We start from the raw sequence: 18,364 nt of genomic DNA on the forward strand, positions 1-18,364 counted from the left end.
AAAAAAACAGTCAATGGGCAAATGGCAAAGCTACGTGTCACCTGTGGGGTTAGCTCGGCTCAGTGGTGAAGGATAAATAAAAACGGTTGGGCAGACTCTAAAGCACAAAAAAGTTTGATACCAAATACTACACACTAACAGTGCACACTAATACTTGTATGTAATCTAAACAGAATAATCAAATACCATGAATACAAACATATATTTAATAGAAGAACAACATAAAAATGATCGGTAATGAAGCTTTAGTGGCGTGCAGAAAACCCAATCTATATCCTTTTATGTAGGGACAATTTCCAGGAGAGCTCCTGTTCGGCGCAGCCTTATGCGCCCGAACAGCTCGTTGGCGCACACGGCCGCACCTTGTTGGGCCAATACAAACATATATTTAATAGAAGAACAACATAAAAATGATCGATAATGAAGCTTTAGTGGCGTGCAGAAAACCCAATCTCTATCCTTTTATGTAGGGCCAATTTCCAGGAGAGCTCCTGTTCGGCGCAGCCTTATGCGCCCGAACAGCTCGTTGGCGCACACGGCCGCACCTTGTTGGGCCAATACAAACATATATTTAATAGAAGAACAACATAAAAATGATCGATAATGAAGCTTTAGTGGCGTGCAGAAAACCCAATCTCTATCCTTTTATGTAGGGCCAATTTCCAGGAGAGCTCCTGTTCGGCGCAGCCTTATGCGCCCGAACAGCTGGTTGGCGCACACGGCCGCACCTTGTTGGGCCGGCCCATGAAGGAGGATCGCAGCGAGGTCGAAAATTGCAAAAATGGGCGTTTCCTGGATTCGAACTCAAGTCGGTACCTTCACACTGAGTTTAGCTAACCACTAGAGCCAAGGGACATTCGTGACAGAAAACAGCGACAACATTATAACAACAGCATGGCCGCGCTATTTATTTGCATAACACCGTCTGTTATATGAATTATTCTGAAAAATGTCCTGAATTAGAAAACACTCGTCATTTTTGGAAAAAAGTTCACAAACTCAAAAACATTCATCGATTTTGAAAAAAGTTTGTGAAAAAAATTCATCCGTTAAAGACCATCAAATTTGAAGAAAAGTTCATCAAATTGGGAAAAAACTTCATAGAATTTGAAAAAAAGTTCACTGGATTTTAAAAAAGTTCATCAAAGTTGAATAAGAGTTCATCAAATAAAAAAAGTTCATCAAATTTGAAAACAGTTCACAGAATTTGAAAAAGTTCATCGAGTCTGAAGCAAAAATTCATCTTTTTGTGAGATGTAGAAAAAAAGTTCATCAAATTTGTAAAAAAGTTCATCGGATATTGTCGATGTCAAAACCGGCGGATCTCGGGTAGGGTGTCCCGAACTGTGCGTCTAGGCGGATGGTAAAAGGAGACAAGGGACATGATGTTTTACCCAGGTTCGGGCCCTCTTGATTGAGGTAAAACCCTACGTCCTACTTGATTAATATTGATGATGTGTGTTACAAAAGTAGATCTACCACGAGATCAAGGAGGCTAAACCCTAGAAGCTAGCCTATGATATGATTGTTGTTCATCCTACGAACTAAAGCCATCCGGTTTATATAGACACCGGAGAGGGCTAGGGTTACACAGAGTCGGTTACAATGGTAGGAGATCTACATATCCGTATCGCCAAGCTTGCCTTCCACGCCAAGGAAAGTCCCATCCGGACACGGGACGAAGTCTTCAATCTTGCATCTTCATAGTCTTGGAGTCCGGCCGATGATGATAGTCCGCCTATCCGAACACCCCCTAGTTCAGGACTCCCTCAGATATGAAAAAAGTTCATCGGATATGAAAAAAGTTCATCAAATTTGAAGAAGTTCATCAAATTTGAAAAAAGTTCATCGAAGTTGAAATAAAGTTCATCGGATTTGAAAAAAGTTCATCGTATTTGAAAAAAGTTCATAAAATTTTGTTCAAATTTGAGAAAAAGTTCATCTATTTTAAATTAAATCACGAATTTTCCGAAAGTTTGTAGAACCAGGAGGAAGAAAAAATAAATACGAAAAATGGGGAAAAGAAAAAGGAAACGAAGACTACCGAGAAGAAAAGAGAGGAATAGAGCATAGTGGTCACGTGGGGTTGATTAACAGAGTGGTTAGGGCATCTCCAGCCGTTGGCCCCCCAGGAGGGGCAAAAAACCGCCCCCTGGGGGCGCACCGGCGCTAAATCGCGCACTGGGGGCGTGATGGCCCCCAGTCGCGGCGCCCACGGTTAGTCAAAAAATTCAAACACGGCGCAAAAACGATTCAATATGCAAACATCGGCCAGTTCATTCAAACTTAAACATATTTTACAAAAAAAAACTACGCGGGCTGCCCCCGCCGTCTCCCTCGCCGCCCGCCCACGCACGCTGATCGGCGTGTCCTGGGGCTCCGGCTTGACAGGGCGGAGGCAGGGCGAGCCGCCGGACGAGGAAGAGGACACCCCGGTCTCCATGCACCTCGGGGTCCATGAGCTTCCCCGGCGGCGTGAGAAGGAAGGGGGAGCGGGGTACTCCAGGCGCGGCGTGTTGCCGCCCTCGATGTGCTCGAGGACAGCCTCCAACGTGCGCCCGGGCACGCCCCACCACAGACGCCGGCCGGTGGCGTTGAGCCTGCCGGAGGGCACGACGCCGTTGGTGGCCTCGAGCTGCTCGGCCTGACGGCGGCGGAAGTACGGTTCCCAGAGCGGGCTGTCGGGGGCGTACCGTGGCGCCTCCCTCACCGCACGCAGCAGGTTCGAGCGGATGCGTGCGATCTCCGCACGCCGTGCCGCGCCGGTCGGTACCGGGGGCACCGGCACGCCGCCCGCGCTGATCCTCCACGTCCCGGGCACCCGCATGTCCGGCGGGACCGGGTACTCGGCCTCGTAAAGGAGGCGAGCCTCGTCTTCGTGAAGATGGCGGCGGCCGAAGCCGTTCGCCGCCGCGCCGTCGCCTGGGAAACGCTCGGCCATGGCTGTGAACTGGGGACGGCGAAAGAGAGGAGAGGAGAGGGAGGAAACGACGGCGGCGGGAGAGTGTGAGTCGCCGAGTGCGCCGGGGCGCTTCATATATAGGCCAAGGCGCGCGTGTCACCGCGTGTACGCGTGGCGGGGCGAGGGAGGGCGAGGGACGCGCGTCGTCCGGTCTTCACTGCGCCGCCCGTGAGGCATCAATGGTGCAGGCTGACCGGCGCGGCAGCGCGGCAGCTTTGGCATTGATTCGCCGCAGGAAACGAGGCGATGAGGACGACGAAGGGCCGAGAAGAGAGCCGTGTCGCTGACGTGGCGGGCCCGCGACTTTTTCGCGCCAAAACAGTTCGCCCGGCGCCCCCGGGCGCCCCCTAGCGCGCCGGGTTCGGGCTGGGTCCGCCGGCGCTGTTTTCGGCCCAAGCCGGCGAAAATCGGGCTCCTGGGGGCGCGACTGGGCCGTTTTTTCAGCGCCAGCGCGAAAAAAACGCCTAGGGAGGCCTTCCTGGGGGCGCGGCTGAAGATTCCCTTAGTGCGTAGCACCCTGAACCAGGACGTCTTTGGTTCGAGTCAAGGAGGGGCGCCCTTTTTTGCGTTTTGAAAACAAAGAAACAAATAGGCAGATGGGCCGGCCCAGCGCGGAGGGTGGGTGTGCGCCCGTTTGCGAGAACACCTGTAACGGGCGCTTAAGGCGCCGAATAGGAACCAGCAATTTCCAGACTTCATTTTTACCATTGTCTGGATCAAAACATTTTGCCCAAAAAAATTGTCCGGCCCACCCCGGGTTTTAGGCTGTACTTGCAAAAATCAAACCTTTAAAAGACAAGCCCAAACTCGGTCCAAAGCCTGAAATTTACTCTTTTTAAAAGCCAGGCGCAAAACCCGCCAAAACACATGCTGGAGGCATGTCCTCCGGGAGTACTACATCACTGTGTATTAATATAATTCTAATGTATTGCTTCCCAAAGAAACAGAAAAAAGAAGAAAAAATTATGCCAATGAAGAAAACAAAAATGCAAGAAAGATGTCTCAACAAGGAGCAATGCTATTTTTCTTTTAGAAATTATATGTGCTCGTATATTTAAAAATATCCAATTGTTCGGAAGTAGTAAAATTCTTGACTTATGTATCTATATATCATCATCTATTGAACTTTGCATCAATCCTTTACAAGTGTTACAACGATCAATTTACTTCGTTCATTAGAAACAAATGGCTAAATAGTGCTAACTACGGAAATTTATTGTTAATCATGAATTTGAAAAAAAATAAATGTATAGAAAAAATGTTGACCATATATTTAAAAATATATGTTAAACTTGTATTGTAAAATTCTACATGTGTAAAGAAAAAAATGTTGACCATGTATCCCCTAGTCCATCATGATTTAGTCCTGGTGCTTGCATGATCCCTAGATTTATTTTAGGACTCCGGCGATATGCGTTAGGAGGGGTTTCCGTTGACTAGGAAGGCGTCTATGGCGACTTGGACAATCTCAAGATGATGTGCCGGCTCGATCTCTCGAAGATGTGCATATGCATAGGGTGTGTGTGCGTGTGTTTATAGGAGTGAGTGTACATGTGTGACCGCGTCAGTACTGTGTTTTAAAAAAATACGTTTCATCATACTATCTTTTAGTGTTTTCGAAGGAAAAAACTACCTACTCGCTACACGTGCGAGCACGGTGGCGCCGCAAGTCAAAGCGGCCACGCCTCCGCTCACCACCGCCGCACATCTCGCCTACCCCCGTTTGCTCACGAGATCTCCCTAATCACACCTCTTCCCCCGCCGCTCTCGGTTTTACTGACCGGCACCGAAAAGATAGAGAAGCGCCGCGCGCGTCGGCTGGTTCCTGGTCCCGCCGCCCTCCCCTGCCCGCTTCTCCCGATCCCCTTCCGAGGCAGGTAACGACCTCTGACTCACCTCTTGGTTTGGCTGCTCGGTACTGTCGGCTACCACCTCCGGCCGGGGTCACCGACGATCGATGGCGTCGGCACGGCCTCTCATTTCCTGCCCACGCCCATTCACTGGTCGATCACTTCGGAGGCTCCTCTTTCTTCCGTTGGGTTCGTAATCGTATCGTAGGCGAGCATGCTATCTTCAGATCTTGTTCACACGACCATACCTCAATCAAACCTGTCCTGCCTTCTGAATCTAATTTACTTACACTACTTATTTCTTTGCATCCTTGTTAACTGGAGTGTTTAGCATAAAAAGGGAATAGGTTGATTCTAGTACAAGTTACACAACCTGACCCCTCTGGTTGACCACTTGTTGTTTTTGCAGTTTAGTTGGCTGGCATGGCTGCTGCATCCGAGAGTGGCAACTGCAGTGCTTGGGCGGCAAAAGATCCTTCTGGAGTACTCTCCCCACACAGTTTCAACCGTAGGTAATAAATAGACCACGTACTTAACACTCTCTTTGCTTTAGCAAACGAGTGATCCTTCTGAAAGTGATAAATAAGAGTATGCAGAAGAAAGCTTTAATAATGCAGTTATGGGTGCTCTGTAGTATTATGCCATTCTGTTTTCTGTGTGCTTTGAATTGGTTGTTTTTGTTCTCTGAATAAATGCAGACTTCTATGTGTTAACCCAGTTATTCATTGCTGTAAATTATGAATACAGATCTTGCAGGTGCCGAGTGAATAGCTGCTTTGTTAGATCGTTAATTTCTTCTTATCACTATAACTACTACTTTTTATGCATACTTGCTACCCTGATTGATTACCAGGACTGTACGACATGACGATGTTTCTTTGAGGATCACGCATTGTGGTGTCTGTTACGCTGATGTTATCTGGACAAAAAATAGGCACAATGACTCGGTGTACCCTTTAGTCCCTGGGTAAGCTTTTCAGATCATCGTATTTATTTACTTGATTTTTTTTGTATCAATCCGTTCATTGACCCCATTTAGTTGCTACTATTTTGTACAAATAATGGTTTATGTGCTAAGCCGGGTGCCCACGATTCAATATGTTACAGGCATGAAATTGCTGGAGTTGTAACTGAGGTTGGTTCAGATGTCAAGGGCTTCAAACTGGGCGACCATGTGGCTGTTGGGACATATGTCAACTCATGCCGTGACTGTGACAACTGCAATAGCTTCCTCGAGAACCACTGCTCAAAATTTGTTTTCACTTTCAATGGTGTTGATACGGACGGTACTGTCACGAAGGGAGGATATTCCAGTCACATTGTTGTTCATGAACGGTATGGATGCATTCTCTTCTGGATGTTCTGAATAGAAAATTCTGTTATGCAACTTCTAAAATTAGTGATGGCATAAACTCCAAAGCCAACCCGGAAATAATTTGGTTTAGGTTCTCTTTGGACAGTTAATAGTCATGGATTTTTTTTTGCCTCCAAGTCATAACCAACTTATCTGTAATAAGAATGTTGCATTTCCTGCTAATTCATTTACATGACAGGTATTGCTATAAAATACCTGATGGCTACCCACTGGAAAAGGCCGCACCTTTAGTTTGTGCTGGGATCACTGTGTACAGTCCGATGATGCGACATAACATGAACCAGCCAGGAAAGTCACTCGGTGTCATTGGTCTCGGTGGGTTGGGTCACATGGCAGTGAAATTTGGGAAAGCCTTTGGACTGAAGGTGACTGTTCTTAGTACAAGTGAATCGAAAAGAGATGAAGCAATCAGCCTTCTTGGTGCAGATAACTTTGTGGTATCATCAGATAAAACACAGATGGAGGTACTGACCATCTTTAATCTCTTTTATGAACCTGACAACACATAACAGACCACAACAAGCACATATCTCCTTACCTTATGTTAGATTCCAGTTGAACAAGCATTAAGCTACTAAATGCACAAAGGAACGGAGCTCAGTAAACCCTACAGTCTAGAACCTAATAACCTAATTCATATTTCAAAGTAGTACAGTTAAACGAAACAGGCAAGTAAATTTGTCAGTTAGTGTGCTTAACTATTTGGTTCAAATGCTTTACTTTTGCAGTCCTTGAAAAATTCTCTGGATTTCATTGTCGATACTGCCTCTGGTGACCACCCATTCGACCCTTATCTTGCGCTTCTGAAAGTTCGTGGCCTAATGGCACTAGTTGGCTTTCCTGGAGAAATCAGAGTGCATCCTGCAACACTTAATCTCGGTAAACACCTTACTATTACCAATCCGGTTAAAATAGTTGCTGAGTGAAAATCTGTTTATTTTTTATCTTTTATGGTTGTATGAGATTATATGCCTTAAAACAGACCACTAGCTGTTGGTTTCATGGCTCAAAACTTGGTGATGAGTTGAGGATATATAAGCATTCGGACGTTGGTGCCTGTGTTTTGGTGTAATGAGACTGGCTTTCGGCCTTTCTAATCGAAAAATTACTAATCAGAACTTACTGCAGGTGCACGGACTTTATCTGGTAGTGTAACCGGAGGCACAAAGGATACCCAGGAGATGATAAACTTCTGCGCGGCAAACAAAATCTACCCAGATATTGAGGTTATAAAGATAGACTACATCAACGAGGCTCTCGAGAGGCTTGTCAACCGGGATGTGAGGTACCGGTTTGTAATCGACATAGAGAGCTCTTTAAAGTAATATCTTCGCAGTTGGCACATCTCGAATCATTATAGAAGTGTGTAGAATAAGTTGAATCGTCCACACAATCACGACTCATTGTTAATGGAGAGGGCTTTCCTCTGTAATGTTCTGATATACTTTCATGTCCATGTGTTAAACTTGCGTTTCAAATTTCATGATTACTTTGAACTAGGCAGTTCATAAAACATCAAAAGGTTGTATATATCTTAAAAGATTATATTGATTTCCTTGTTTCTTGAGACCTATAGTCCGCATCACCCTTTTTTTTGGAATTGGCAGCAGTGCTGCCTATATATTAAGTAGGAGAAAACTATCACAAAAGTTTGGTGACAAAGAAAAGCTAATCTGGCTCCGGTTCTGGAGCGTTCTCATCGTTAGATAGCCAGTGAATGGACAGAGCCGGCTGAAGGATGTCTTGCTTGATCAACTGAAGAAGCCCAGATTCGTGCAAGCTCTTGTGCTTGAAGATGCGTCGGTTGCGCTCCTTCCACAGGTTCCATGTCGTGTAAGAGATGGCCTTCTTGCCCAGGATGCAGGTGAGCTCGTTCCACCAACTCTGACTAGATTGTGCTGCTTGAGCATTGGTGGCAAGAACAGGCAGCTGTAGCCAAACCGAGCACGAGAAGGTGCACTGGAGTATGAGGTGAAAGGCCGTTTCTTCGTACTGGTCGCAAAGGTTGCAGAGATCATTGTGAGGCAGTCCACGTACTGCAAGATTGTCGTTGGTGAGTACCCATCTCTGCACCCACAGCCACATGAAGAATCTGCATTTGGGTTTGAATGAGGGTGGCCTGACAGAGCTTGTCAAACTGCATGTCGGCCGCAGATCCAAGAAACTGACAGCGGTAGGCCGAGGCAGCAGGGTAACTAACTCTTTGTATCAGTCCAAACCCAGCTGAGTTGATGGAGTCTTCGGTCTGTGACTCAAGGTTGATTTGTTGCAGACGCAGCTACATTTGCGTGAACTGACGCAGGTGCGACGCCTCAGCGATCCTGTGCAGGCCAGACATCCACCTTTGATGATTCAGTGCAGGGGCAGACCGAGGTACTTGCAAGGGAAGGTACCAATTGGAACAGGGAAATTCTGTAATAGGGTGTGAAGGTCGACCTCATCACAACTTCACAAGCAATTGGCATGAACACACTTTTGTCCACATCGGCCATCAATCCTGAAGCTGCACCAAAAGTGAGCAGAATCTGCTTGGACACCTCAATCTCAGCAGCTGTCGGGGAGATAAACAACACGGCGCCGTCTGCATAAAGGCTGACCCTGAGCTGGGAGGGTGTCAGACGCGGCGAGGATAGGGCACCGACCAAGCATGCCTTAGAGCATATGGGAGAGCGGGTCTACCTGACAAACCGCCAGCTTATAGAGGAACTTCGACCGAGCTCCCATGACGCGAGAAGAAGCAGATCCCCAGAGCAGAGCAACGACATTTCGCCATCTCTGACAAAACCGGGCCTGGACATGAGCTCTAGCATGTAAGCCCATGAGACTGAATCAAATGCACCAGCAATCTCCAACTTGAGCAACAGTGCAGGATCCTTGTTCTTGTGTAGCAATTTGACAGCATTCTTGACGTACAGGAAATTATCTTATACTATATGAAGACACTTTGTGATGAAGAAGGGATGTTCTGGTGCAGGAAAGGGACAGAGAGCAACTTGCAGAGTATCCTGGCAATGGAGTGTGTCAGACTAACCGGTTGAAAGCCCTTAACTCTGCCGGCATCCTGTGACTTGGGGAGAAGAGTGATGAATGTTGCATTCAGCAAATCCCATCGTTTTCCCCGTAGGGAGAGGAGCTGATTCAGAGCAGCAATGGCGTCTTCCTTCACAATGTGCCAGCAGTGCTTTAAGAAATCCTCCGTGAATCCATTAGGGCCCGGGGATTTCCCCGGAGAAAGGGAGAAAATAGCCGCTCTTAGTTCATGTTCAGATAATTCAGCGTCGAGTGAAGCCAGATCGCGGCGCTGAAGGTCCAGCTAGTCCCAATTAAGGGAGCAAGGCCTCGTTGCTTCTGCTGTGCCAATGGTGGCCGAGAAGTGCTTGAACAGCTCGCGCTGTTTTAGCACCCTGGGCAGCAGGGTGCCATGGTGATGGCTGCAAGCATCAGCCGCCGCTCAATCATCCACAGGACATGATGAGAACATGCCTCTCATGTGAGGCAAACCTGTTTACTACTACTTTCTCTGCAACATCTGCTGCTGTAGATCAAAAGAGGAGACTGATAATCAAGCATAGAATGAAGATCAAAACCAGTAAGAGAAAATCATGGTTGGGTTAAAACGGTCATTTTTTTTGGAGAGCTCTGCATCGATTGATGCACACATCTATTTTTATTACAAATCAATTCATGAAAATACAAATGAAAGGCCATACTCAAAATTTAGAACAATAAAAAGGGCAGCCCGGTGCATGTAGCTCTCGTTTGCGCAGGGTCCGACCGCTTTGGGTCTATTGTACGCAGCCAAAATTTAGAACAATAATTATAAGAAAATACATGTCGTACTTGTGCAAATATAAGCACACGACAATCTCCAAATGACCGCACCCACAGACCCTGCACGCTATTGTGAACAGTTGAACACCACATTACAGGCCTGGTAGGTAGCCATGTGTATAATCTTCAAGAAACAATATCAATCACCGCGACAATTTTAAATAGGACAATAAAAGACTTACACACTCCTCCCGGATTTGACCCCTAACTTGTTTACTGCCCTGATAACCAATATCAAAATATACTCAAGAGTACAGTCTGCCACAAGAGACATGTGAAAGTGCATGATAAGGAGTAAAACAAATGTTGAACGATTTCGTCTTCATGGCAACACGGGCATCTCCTGATACTGTTTCAATTGTGCTTAGCCAAGTTATCTTTTCTTGACATCACCCTATACACAGGTATAAACAAAAGATATTTACGCGATTAACCGTGTACATTATGAGCGCACACACTCCCTCCTTGAGTAAACTCAACAATTGAACATATAAAGGATGAGCCAGTGCGCCCATTGAACATATAAAGGATGAGCCAGTGCGCCCAACTAGCGGCCGTGGCCACGTCTCCTTTTTTGCGTCTATGAATAGTGGTAGGAAGGGATAAGCCCCGAGCGACCCGTTCGGCTCCACTCCTCTCTCTTTCCCCTTTCCTCTGCCTCGTGCTCTCCTTTCCTCGCCGCCGCCACCCCATCCTAGGCGCCTCTCCTCGTCGAACCAGCCGCCTCCTCCCCATCTTCACGCGCAGCCTCCTCTCCCTCAAGCCCCGCCTCCTTCCCACCCGGGTTTCGCCTCTTCGGGCGGCAGGACGCAGTGGCTGTGCTGATGGCAGATGGGGCGACAACGGTAGCGCTCCTCCTCTCCCATGGCGGTCGGCGGCGCTCTGGACGTGGAGGCCTGCTCCTATTGCTCCTCCTCTGCCCGCTCCACCTCTCCGCGGCTGAGTCCGAGTGCGCCAAGTTCGCCGGCCCGCGCGCGCGCACCTGCACCAGCTCCGCTTCATCCGGCCCATGCCATGCTGCGTCCACCGCGTCGCCTCCTCCTGCGCTGCCCGGCTCCGCCGCCCCCGACCACGCCCCTGCGCATGCCGCTGCAGCGCCCCCCGCGCAGTCGTCGGCTCCCTCCGGCCGGCTCCGCCTCTGCCCGGGGCCGGGTGCTCCTCTCCTCGCGCGCCCTCGCGGCCTGAAGGCGGATATGTACGGAGGATCCACGAGCTTGGTGCCATCCATCCCGTCCGGCGACGCTCACCCCCTCTCCTCCAACGCGTCGGTGCTCTATTCACTTGCGTCTTCGCTGCCTCAAGTGCGCAAGTGATTCCGCAAACCCCTCTCTAATTTCTCCCTCTCTCTCTCCCTCTCTCTTGATTCAGTTGTTGCGTTGCAAGAAATATTATTGTGCAGAGGTGGCTGCAGCTATGCACATCTGTTTTTTAGGCTGCAAATGCGACCACCAGGTGTTTGTATAAATGCTCAAGGAGGACGGCTCTGGAGAGGACAACACGTGTGTTTGAAAGAGAGGGATGGAAAAGAGGGGGCTGGAGTAAGAGAAGAGGAAGGAGTGGAGCCACATGTTATTTCTTTGTCATCGACGTCATCCCATCATTATAGAGATTTTCTTGGATGACATGCCTCCCATACTCTCGCCCCTTGTGCTCCATCTGTGTTGGTACCCTTTCATGGTTTCTTGTCTCCACTTCTTTCATGATTCATTCTTTTCAAATACTAATACAGGTTGTTATACTAATTTGATTGATGTGGGTGGTGTAATAATTCAGGTCGTGCATGACGGTCTGCTGATTTCCTTGATGCTTCATCAGGTTTCACTTTTTTGATACATTGATTGGTTCCCAATTTGATGCAAATAGCCAAAATGAATGGATATTACTTGCGGCCAGACTAAATTTTCTGTGTTTTTTGTGTGTGATTATGCTCAAGTTTTGGAAGAATTGGGCTAAGGGGTGATTGTGCTCAGGTTTTGATGCAGTTCTTTTGAATTCTGAAACTTTGGTTTGGTATGACAGACAATGCTATTAATATTTGAACGGACAATATAGTTACTAGAGTCACTTCATACTAACACGCAAACTCATTTTGTATTGCAGTGAGATTCAGATAATTTTAAGAAACACATGGAAAGGAGTCCAAACGGGCTCGGCGTACATGGTTTTCAGTTAACGTGTCCTATTTTTGCAGTGAGTGATCGATGAAGGAAGCACAAGGAAAAGAGCAAGCCAAAACATTGATGGATTGGGCAACTTGTTCCTGTTAGTTTCTCTATTGGCAAAGAACAAAATCCTATTAATTATTTTTTGTGTATGCATAATGTATAGTTAATCAATTGGCTGCGTATGGTGACATTAGTAATGACCTTGACAGTTACAAGTGAAAGGTGATTCTCAGACCGAAAAAGCAGCTGCGTTGCGCGAATCCCAGATCTTGTAATGACCTCGAACTGTATTTACACCGGCTTAGAGACCCCTCGGCTGGCTTAATGACCTTGAACTGTAATAATCTTGTAAGAACTAAAAAAACGTTGTCCAGAACATGTCCATTGATAGTAAGATTGTTTGTGATAATGAAAGGAGACAATGCGTTTGATATAGCTTGTCATGAGATAATGAAACAATAGTGTTTATTTGGTCACCAGCAAGATGATGATGTGAAACGAACGGCTATTTGCGCCTTTCAGAGTTTCTACCATTTAATAGTTTCCCATAACAAAATATTCGCTAATAGTTAGACAACTTGTGATTTTTGTTCCTATGGGTAAACAAATATAAGGTTAATCATGTAAGCATAGCTTGAGCAAAAGCACATGAGTTAGCTTCTGGATTGGTAGCTAAAAATGAGATACTTATGGTTGTTGATGCCTTCCTTTTTTGTAGTAACATCCATGTGTCCAGCATATGTAGAACATTAGATTTTTCTTGGCTGATTGTTGTAGTTCGTTCTCAAGGTTTGGAAATTTTTTTAGCTATATTCCTTGTCTCATGCAAGCAGGAGCAATATCTTCTTTATGTTGTGTGCCGCCAAGTTTCTCTATTTTAGATGGTTGTGTCTTTTCGCTTCTAAAAAGGGATATGTATTTTATTGATCTGACTATAATTTGTGGTAGGTACATGCTGAAAGATGTTCTGAGGCTAGCACTTGGTTTAGAAGTTTTGCACTTCACAACAATACCTCATAATTGTGATTTGATGTCCAGAATGTTAATTGAAGAATGAGTCTATGAACTGAACTGCATTGTATTTTGTAATATATCCTTATATATGGTGTTTGTGGCGTTTTTTCGTAATCATAAGTTTTTAGAACAATTCGCCTTCTATCACTTGCGACCTAGACCATCTTTTTCTGGACTAATGATTCCAGTTTATTTATATTTGTAGAAACCTCATTGATCCAGGTTTCTTTATATTTGTTCAGGTTTCGGTCAACGGAAACAGGACTGTTGTATGCACTTCTTTTTACGAAGATGTACTTGGTGTTGCTTGGTAGGGAGAAATGAAGTGTGTGCCTCATTGTGAATTCTATCGTGAAGCAACTATTTTAGTTATATGTCAATTTCTAGGGCACACGAGGTCAGCTTAAATATGGAAGTCTGCTGACAGTGTTCCCACGCTTATGCTTCATCCAGGGGAGTGTGCTGACAGTGGATGATTTTTTTTTGTATAATTGGTTTGGACATCATAAGTACATACTATTTCAGTACAATTTAGGCTATGGCAGTGTGTTGGATCCGTATGCTTCATTTAGTATACGCCCTCCCTCCTCGCTTTTTGTCTTGCTTCTCAATCAACACCTAGGTAATTATGGGGGAATGTAGCCTCTTCTCTGGTCAAACTATCGGTTCTTGTTGCGTGTATCCTTCTTAATCACCACATGGGTAATCAATTAATTAGTACATGATCATACATGTTGATCTCCTATATTCTCAGTGCCTGGGAAGTGATACATGCATGCATGCATGCTCTCAAGTTTAGACAAGCTAAAACCCCTGTTATATTCAGATTTTTTGTTATCCTGTGGTGTACACACAATTTTAGCATTACCTAACCAGCATACAACATCAGTTACTATCACCGTTTTATATCTCACAACAAATTGAAAGATGCATAGACACATGTAGAATCATACACTGCACTTGCTTACAATGTCTTCCTCTGTTGTCGGCAAGCTCAAAACCCCTGTCAATTTTTCTGTTATCTCATAAACGTCACTTGCTTACAATGTCTTCCTATTTGTTCTTAGTCCGCCATGATGAAAAATGTTAGGATCCCAACAAAAGTGCTTCTCAATGCTATGATGCACCACTACAAGAAATATGTCAACTAGTGACCTTCTGTCAGTGGCACTGGAAGAATTGATCATAGATCTATGACCATTTGAGACCAATTGATCAAAAGATGTCCGGAGGGCTCCAAACCCTAAACTATAATGACCATTTTGGTCAGAAAGGTCGTAATTTCCTTACACGAAATGGTCATAAAGTAGATAGCACTGGTCCGCTACCTTATTTCTAACTGATCATGACCAATATAGATGGTCATAACCTTTTAAATTATGGTGTGTTGCTATGACTAGGCGCCACCTCATCAGTTTTGCCTATGTGTCATGTCCATGTGTCAGTTTTTGCCCTAGGTTGTGAAGCAACTTATATTTCTGTCATTCCCAAAATTCCTAAAAAAATCTCATAAATTCTTTGTGTCATATCTTCCTAAAATATGTAAAAAACCTTCCTTGCCTAGTTCAAAAATAATTCAAAAATATTCATTTTCCTATTCTGTTCAGAGCAGCACTTTGTGAAGGAAGTGTTATTTATATATTCTTGATTTTCCTAAAAATTTGTGAGGACATTCTTCTTAGTATATGATCATCCTTAGCCAAAACTCACACCCATTGGCCATGTGCATTTCCCGTACCGCTAATCAAACACTTGGCTGCTAATTCATGTTTGAGCATAGTTCGGTCTCCTCATTAGAATCTTATGTTATAATTTTCTTTCTAGCACCTACCTGGGGAGTGCCCAACCCACTAGACATTCCTAGTCCACCCAAAACGCATGGCAACACCACGGTCACGCGGTGACCACGCGGCGGGCATGCGAGCTTACGCGCTCTACAGTTGGGGCCCTTGGCCACCGTCTAAACCTCGATGTATCGCCACCAAACCATGTATTTCTGATTAAATAGGTACTTATGTACCTAGAAATGATTTTTGGAAAAAATAAAGAGCAAACTACGAGGCAGCAACAGTTCAAATTTGACCCGCTTCCTACTGAATCGACGTGAATTTGTCTTTTTCACCAGAGGTGGGTCAAAATTTTTGACACCCAACCATTTTGTCAAATGTGCATTAAATATTCCCTATTATTTTAGAAAATTTATTTGGTCCAATTTTGCAACAAATATATGGTAGGTCCTTCACAAAAAAAACTCATTTCAGGCACTCAGGAAATGGAAAATGAATTTTCCATGCAAAGAAAATGAAAACTCCCTTAGGCAACATTGTTTGGAATTACAAGATGCACCCTTGTGCACAATATGAGATCATTTGAACAAACTACGTCATGAATGTGGCCGTAAGATTGATCATTTGGCTTGAAAGACATGAATCTTCATGCATGATAGCTCATTTCTGAGAACACTTTTTTTAAAATAATTGCCGTATTACAAGTTTATTATTTTTCCTAGAAACTTGGTCACATATAATGACACAATGCGAAGGTTTTCCAATTTTTTTATTTTTTTTTATTTTTTATGCGCGTTTCAAAATGCGGTCAAAACCGCGGGAATGACCGTTCCTAGCTAGTGGTTGAATCTTGGAGTTTTTTTTGGTGTTTCTCTGATTAAATAGATACTTATGTGCCTATAAATGATTTTTGTAAAAAATAAAGAGCAAACTACAAGGTAGCTACAATTCAAATTTGACCCGCTTCCAACTGAATCGGCGGAAATTTGTCTTTTTCACCAGAGGTGGATCAAAACTTTTTACACCCAACCATTTGGTCAATTGTGCATTAAATATGTCCTAGTATTTTAGAAAATTGATTTGGTCCAATTTTGCAACAAATATATGGTAGGTCCTTCGCAAAAAAACTAATTTTGGGCACTCGAAAAAATGGAAAATGAATTTTTGTCCAAAAAAATTGAAAACTTCCTTAGGCAACTTTGTTTGTCATTCCAAGATGTACCCTTGTGCACGATATGATGTCATGTGAACAAACCATGCCATGAATGTGGCCATAATATTGATCATTTGGCTTGAAAGCCATGAATCTTCACACATGATAGCTCATTTCTGAGAACACTTTTTTTAAATAATTGCCGTATTACAAGTTTAGTATTTTTCCTGATAATTTGGTCACATATAATGACACGATGCGAAGATTTTCTAATTTTTTGATTTTTTTTTGAATTTTTTATGCCCGTTTCGAAATGCGGTCAAAATGGCGGGAATGATCGTTCCTAGCTAGTGGTTGAATCTTGAATTTTTTTGGTATTTTTATGATTAAATAGATACTTATGTACCTAGAAATGATTTTTGAAAAAAATAAATAGAAAACTACAAGGTAGCTACAATTCAAATTTGACCTGCCTCCAACTGAATCGGCGGAAATTTGTCTTTTTCACGAGAGGTGGATCAAAACTTTTTACACCCAACCATTTGGTCAATTATGCATTAAATATGTTCTAGTATTTTAAAAAATTGATTTGGTCCAATTTTGCAACAAATATATGGCAGGTCCTTCACAAAAAAAACTCATTTTGGGCACTCGAAAAAATGTAAAATGAACTTTTCGTCCAAAGAAAATGAAAACTTTCTTAGGCAACATTGTTTGTCATTCCAAGATGCGCCCTTGTGCATGATATGAGGTCATTTGAACAAACTATGCCATGAATGTGGCCATAAGATTGATCATTTGGCTTGAAAGCCATGAATCTTCACACATGATAGCTTATTTCTGAGAATAGTTTTTTAAAATAATTGTCGTATTACAAGCTTATTATTTTTCCTGATAACTTGGTCACATATAATGACACAATACGAAGGTTTTCCAATTTTTCCAATTTTTTTTGAATTTTTTATGCCCGTTTCAAAATGCGGTCAAAACGGCAGGCATGACCGTTCCTAGCTAGTGGTTGAATCTTGGAATTTTTTGGTGTTTCTATGATTAAATAGATACATATGTACCTAGAAATGATTTTTGTAAAAAATAAAGAGAAAACTACAAGGTAGCTACAGTTCAAATTTGACCCGCTTCCAACTAAATCGGTGGAAATTTGTCTTTTTCATGAGAGGTGGATCAAAAAACTTTTTACACCCAACCATTTGGTCAATTGTGCATTAAATATGTCCTAGTATTTTAGAAAATTGATTTGGTCCAATTTTGCAACAAATATATGGTAGGTCCTTTACAAAAAAACTCATTTTGGGCACTCGAAAAATGGAAAATGAATTTTTGTTCAAAGGAAATGAAAACTTCTTTAGGCAACATTGTTTGTCATTCTAAGATGCACCCTTGTGCACGATATGAGGTCATTTGAACAAACTATGCCATGAATGTGGCCATAAGATTGATCATTTGGCTTGAAAGCCATGAATCTTCACACATGATAGCTCATTTCTGAGAATACTTTTTTAAAATAATTGTCGTATTACAAGTTTATTATTTTTCCTGGTAACTTGATCAAATATAATGACACAATGCGAAGGTTTTCCAATTTTTTGATTTATTTTTTATTTTTTTATGCCTGTTTCAAAATGCGGTCAAAATGGCTGGCATGACCGTTCCTAGCTAGTGGTTGAATCTTGTATTATTTTGGTATTTGCATTATTCCCGAGAACACTTTTTTATGATATTTGCATTATTCAAAGTTTGTTATTCTTATTGAAAAGTAGGTCACACTTGGTGACACAATGGAAAGTTTTTTGATTTCTATTTGTTTTTATAAATTTCCTAGGCCGTCAAATAGCAGACATGATTTAACATCTTATTTCAATCGATTATGACCAATTTAAATGGTCTTAAAATCATCTAAGGGGTACTGCATTTTAATTGGTTCAAAACTATCTCACGATCATGGATTAACACCGTCGGATGCGCCCAGATCCAATGGCAGCCCACACCCCCCTCGTCGCTCTCGCCCCCTCCCTCTCATTCTTGTCCACCCACGAAACCGTAACTCACTTATGCACATCGCCGCTCCCGCTTTCTTTTCCCCATCGTCGCCGCCGCTCCCGCCCCCTTTTCCCCATCGCCGCCGCCGCTCCCGCTCCCTTCCTCCCTTCCAAACTCAGCACTGGCAGAGCGAAAGCTTATCCCCTTCAGCGATCAGCACGCTCCTCCC

General features: G+C 43.9%; 2 protein-coding genes across 4 annotated transcripts; both read left to right on the forward strand.

The window, feature by feature from the left end:
• The first annotated feature begins 4,686 nt into the window (after positions 1-4,686).
• On the forward strand, positions 4,687-7,738 carry LOC119278308 (probable cinnamyl alcohol dehydrogenase 1). 3 transcript variants are annotated; one of them, XM_037559668.1, is made up of 7 exons: positions 4,687-4,839; positions 5,222-5,324; positions 5,666-5,779; positions 5,920-6,147; positions 6,366-6,651; positions 6,916-7,066; positions 7,316-7,738. In XM_037559668.1, exons 2-7 carry the CDS (start codon positions 5,236-5,238, stop codon positions 7,510-7,512), a joined length of 1,065 nt encoding a protein of 354 aa, XP_037415565.1. In that variant the 5' UTR covers positions 4,687-4,839; positions 5,222-5,235; the 3' UTR covers positions 7,513-7,738. The 3 variants fall into 3 exon arrangements, with proteins under 3 accessions (XP_037415565.1, XP_037415567.1, XP_037415566.1); XM_037559670.1 differs by having other exon boundaries at positions 5,227-5,324; XM_037559669.1 differs by having other exon boundaries at positions 4,687-4,835.
• Positions 7,739-10,619: 2,881 nt separating this feature from the next.
• Positions 10,620-13,880, forward strand: LOC119278309. Its single transcript, XM_037559671.1, has 2 exons — positions 10,620-11,327; positions 11,451-13,880. Exons 1-2 carry the CDS (start codon positions 10,843-10,845, stop codon positions 11,638-11,640), a joined length of 675 nt encoding a protein of 224 aa, XP_037415568.1. The 5' UTR covers positions 10,620-10,842; the 3' UTR covers positions 11,641-13,880.
• Positions 13,881-18,364: the final 4,484 nt, after the last annotated feature.

Source organism: Triticum dicoccoides, chromosome 3B (genome assembly GCF_002162155.2).
Source record: "Triticum dicoccoides isolate Atlit2015 ecotype Zavitan chromosome 3B, WEW_v2.0, whole genome shotgun sequence".
NCBI classification, from domain to species: Eukaryota; Viridiplantae; Streptophyta; class Magnoliopsida; order Poales; family Poaceae; genus Triticum; species Triticum dicoccoides.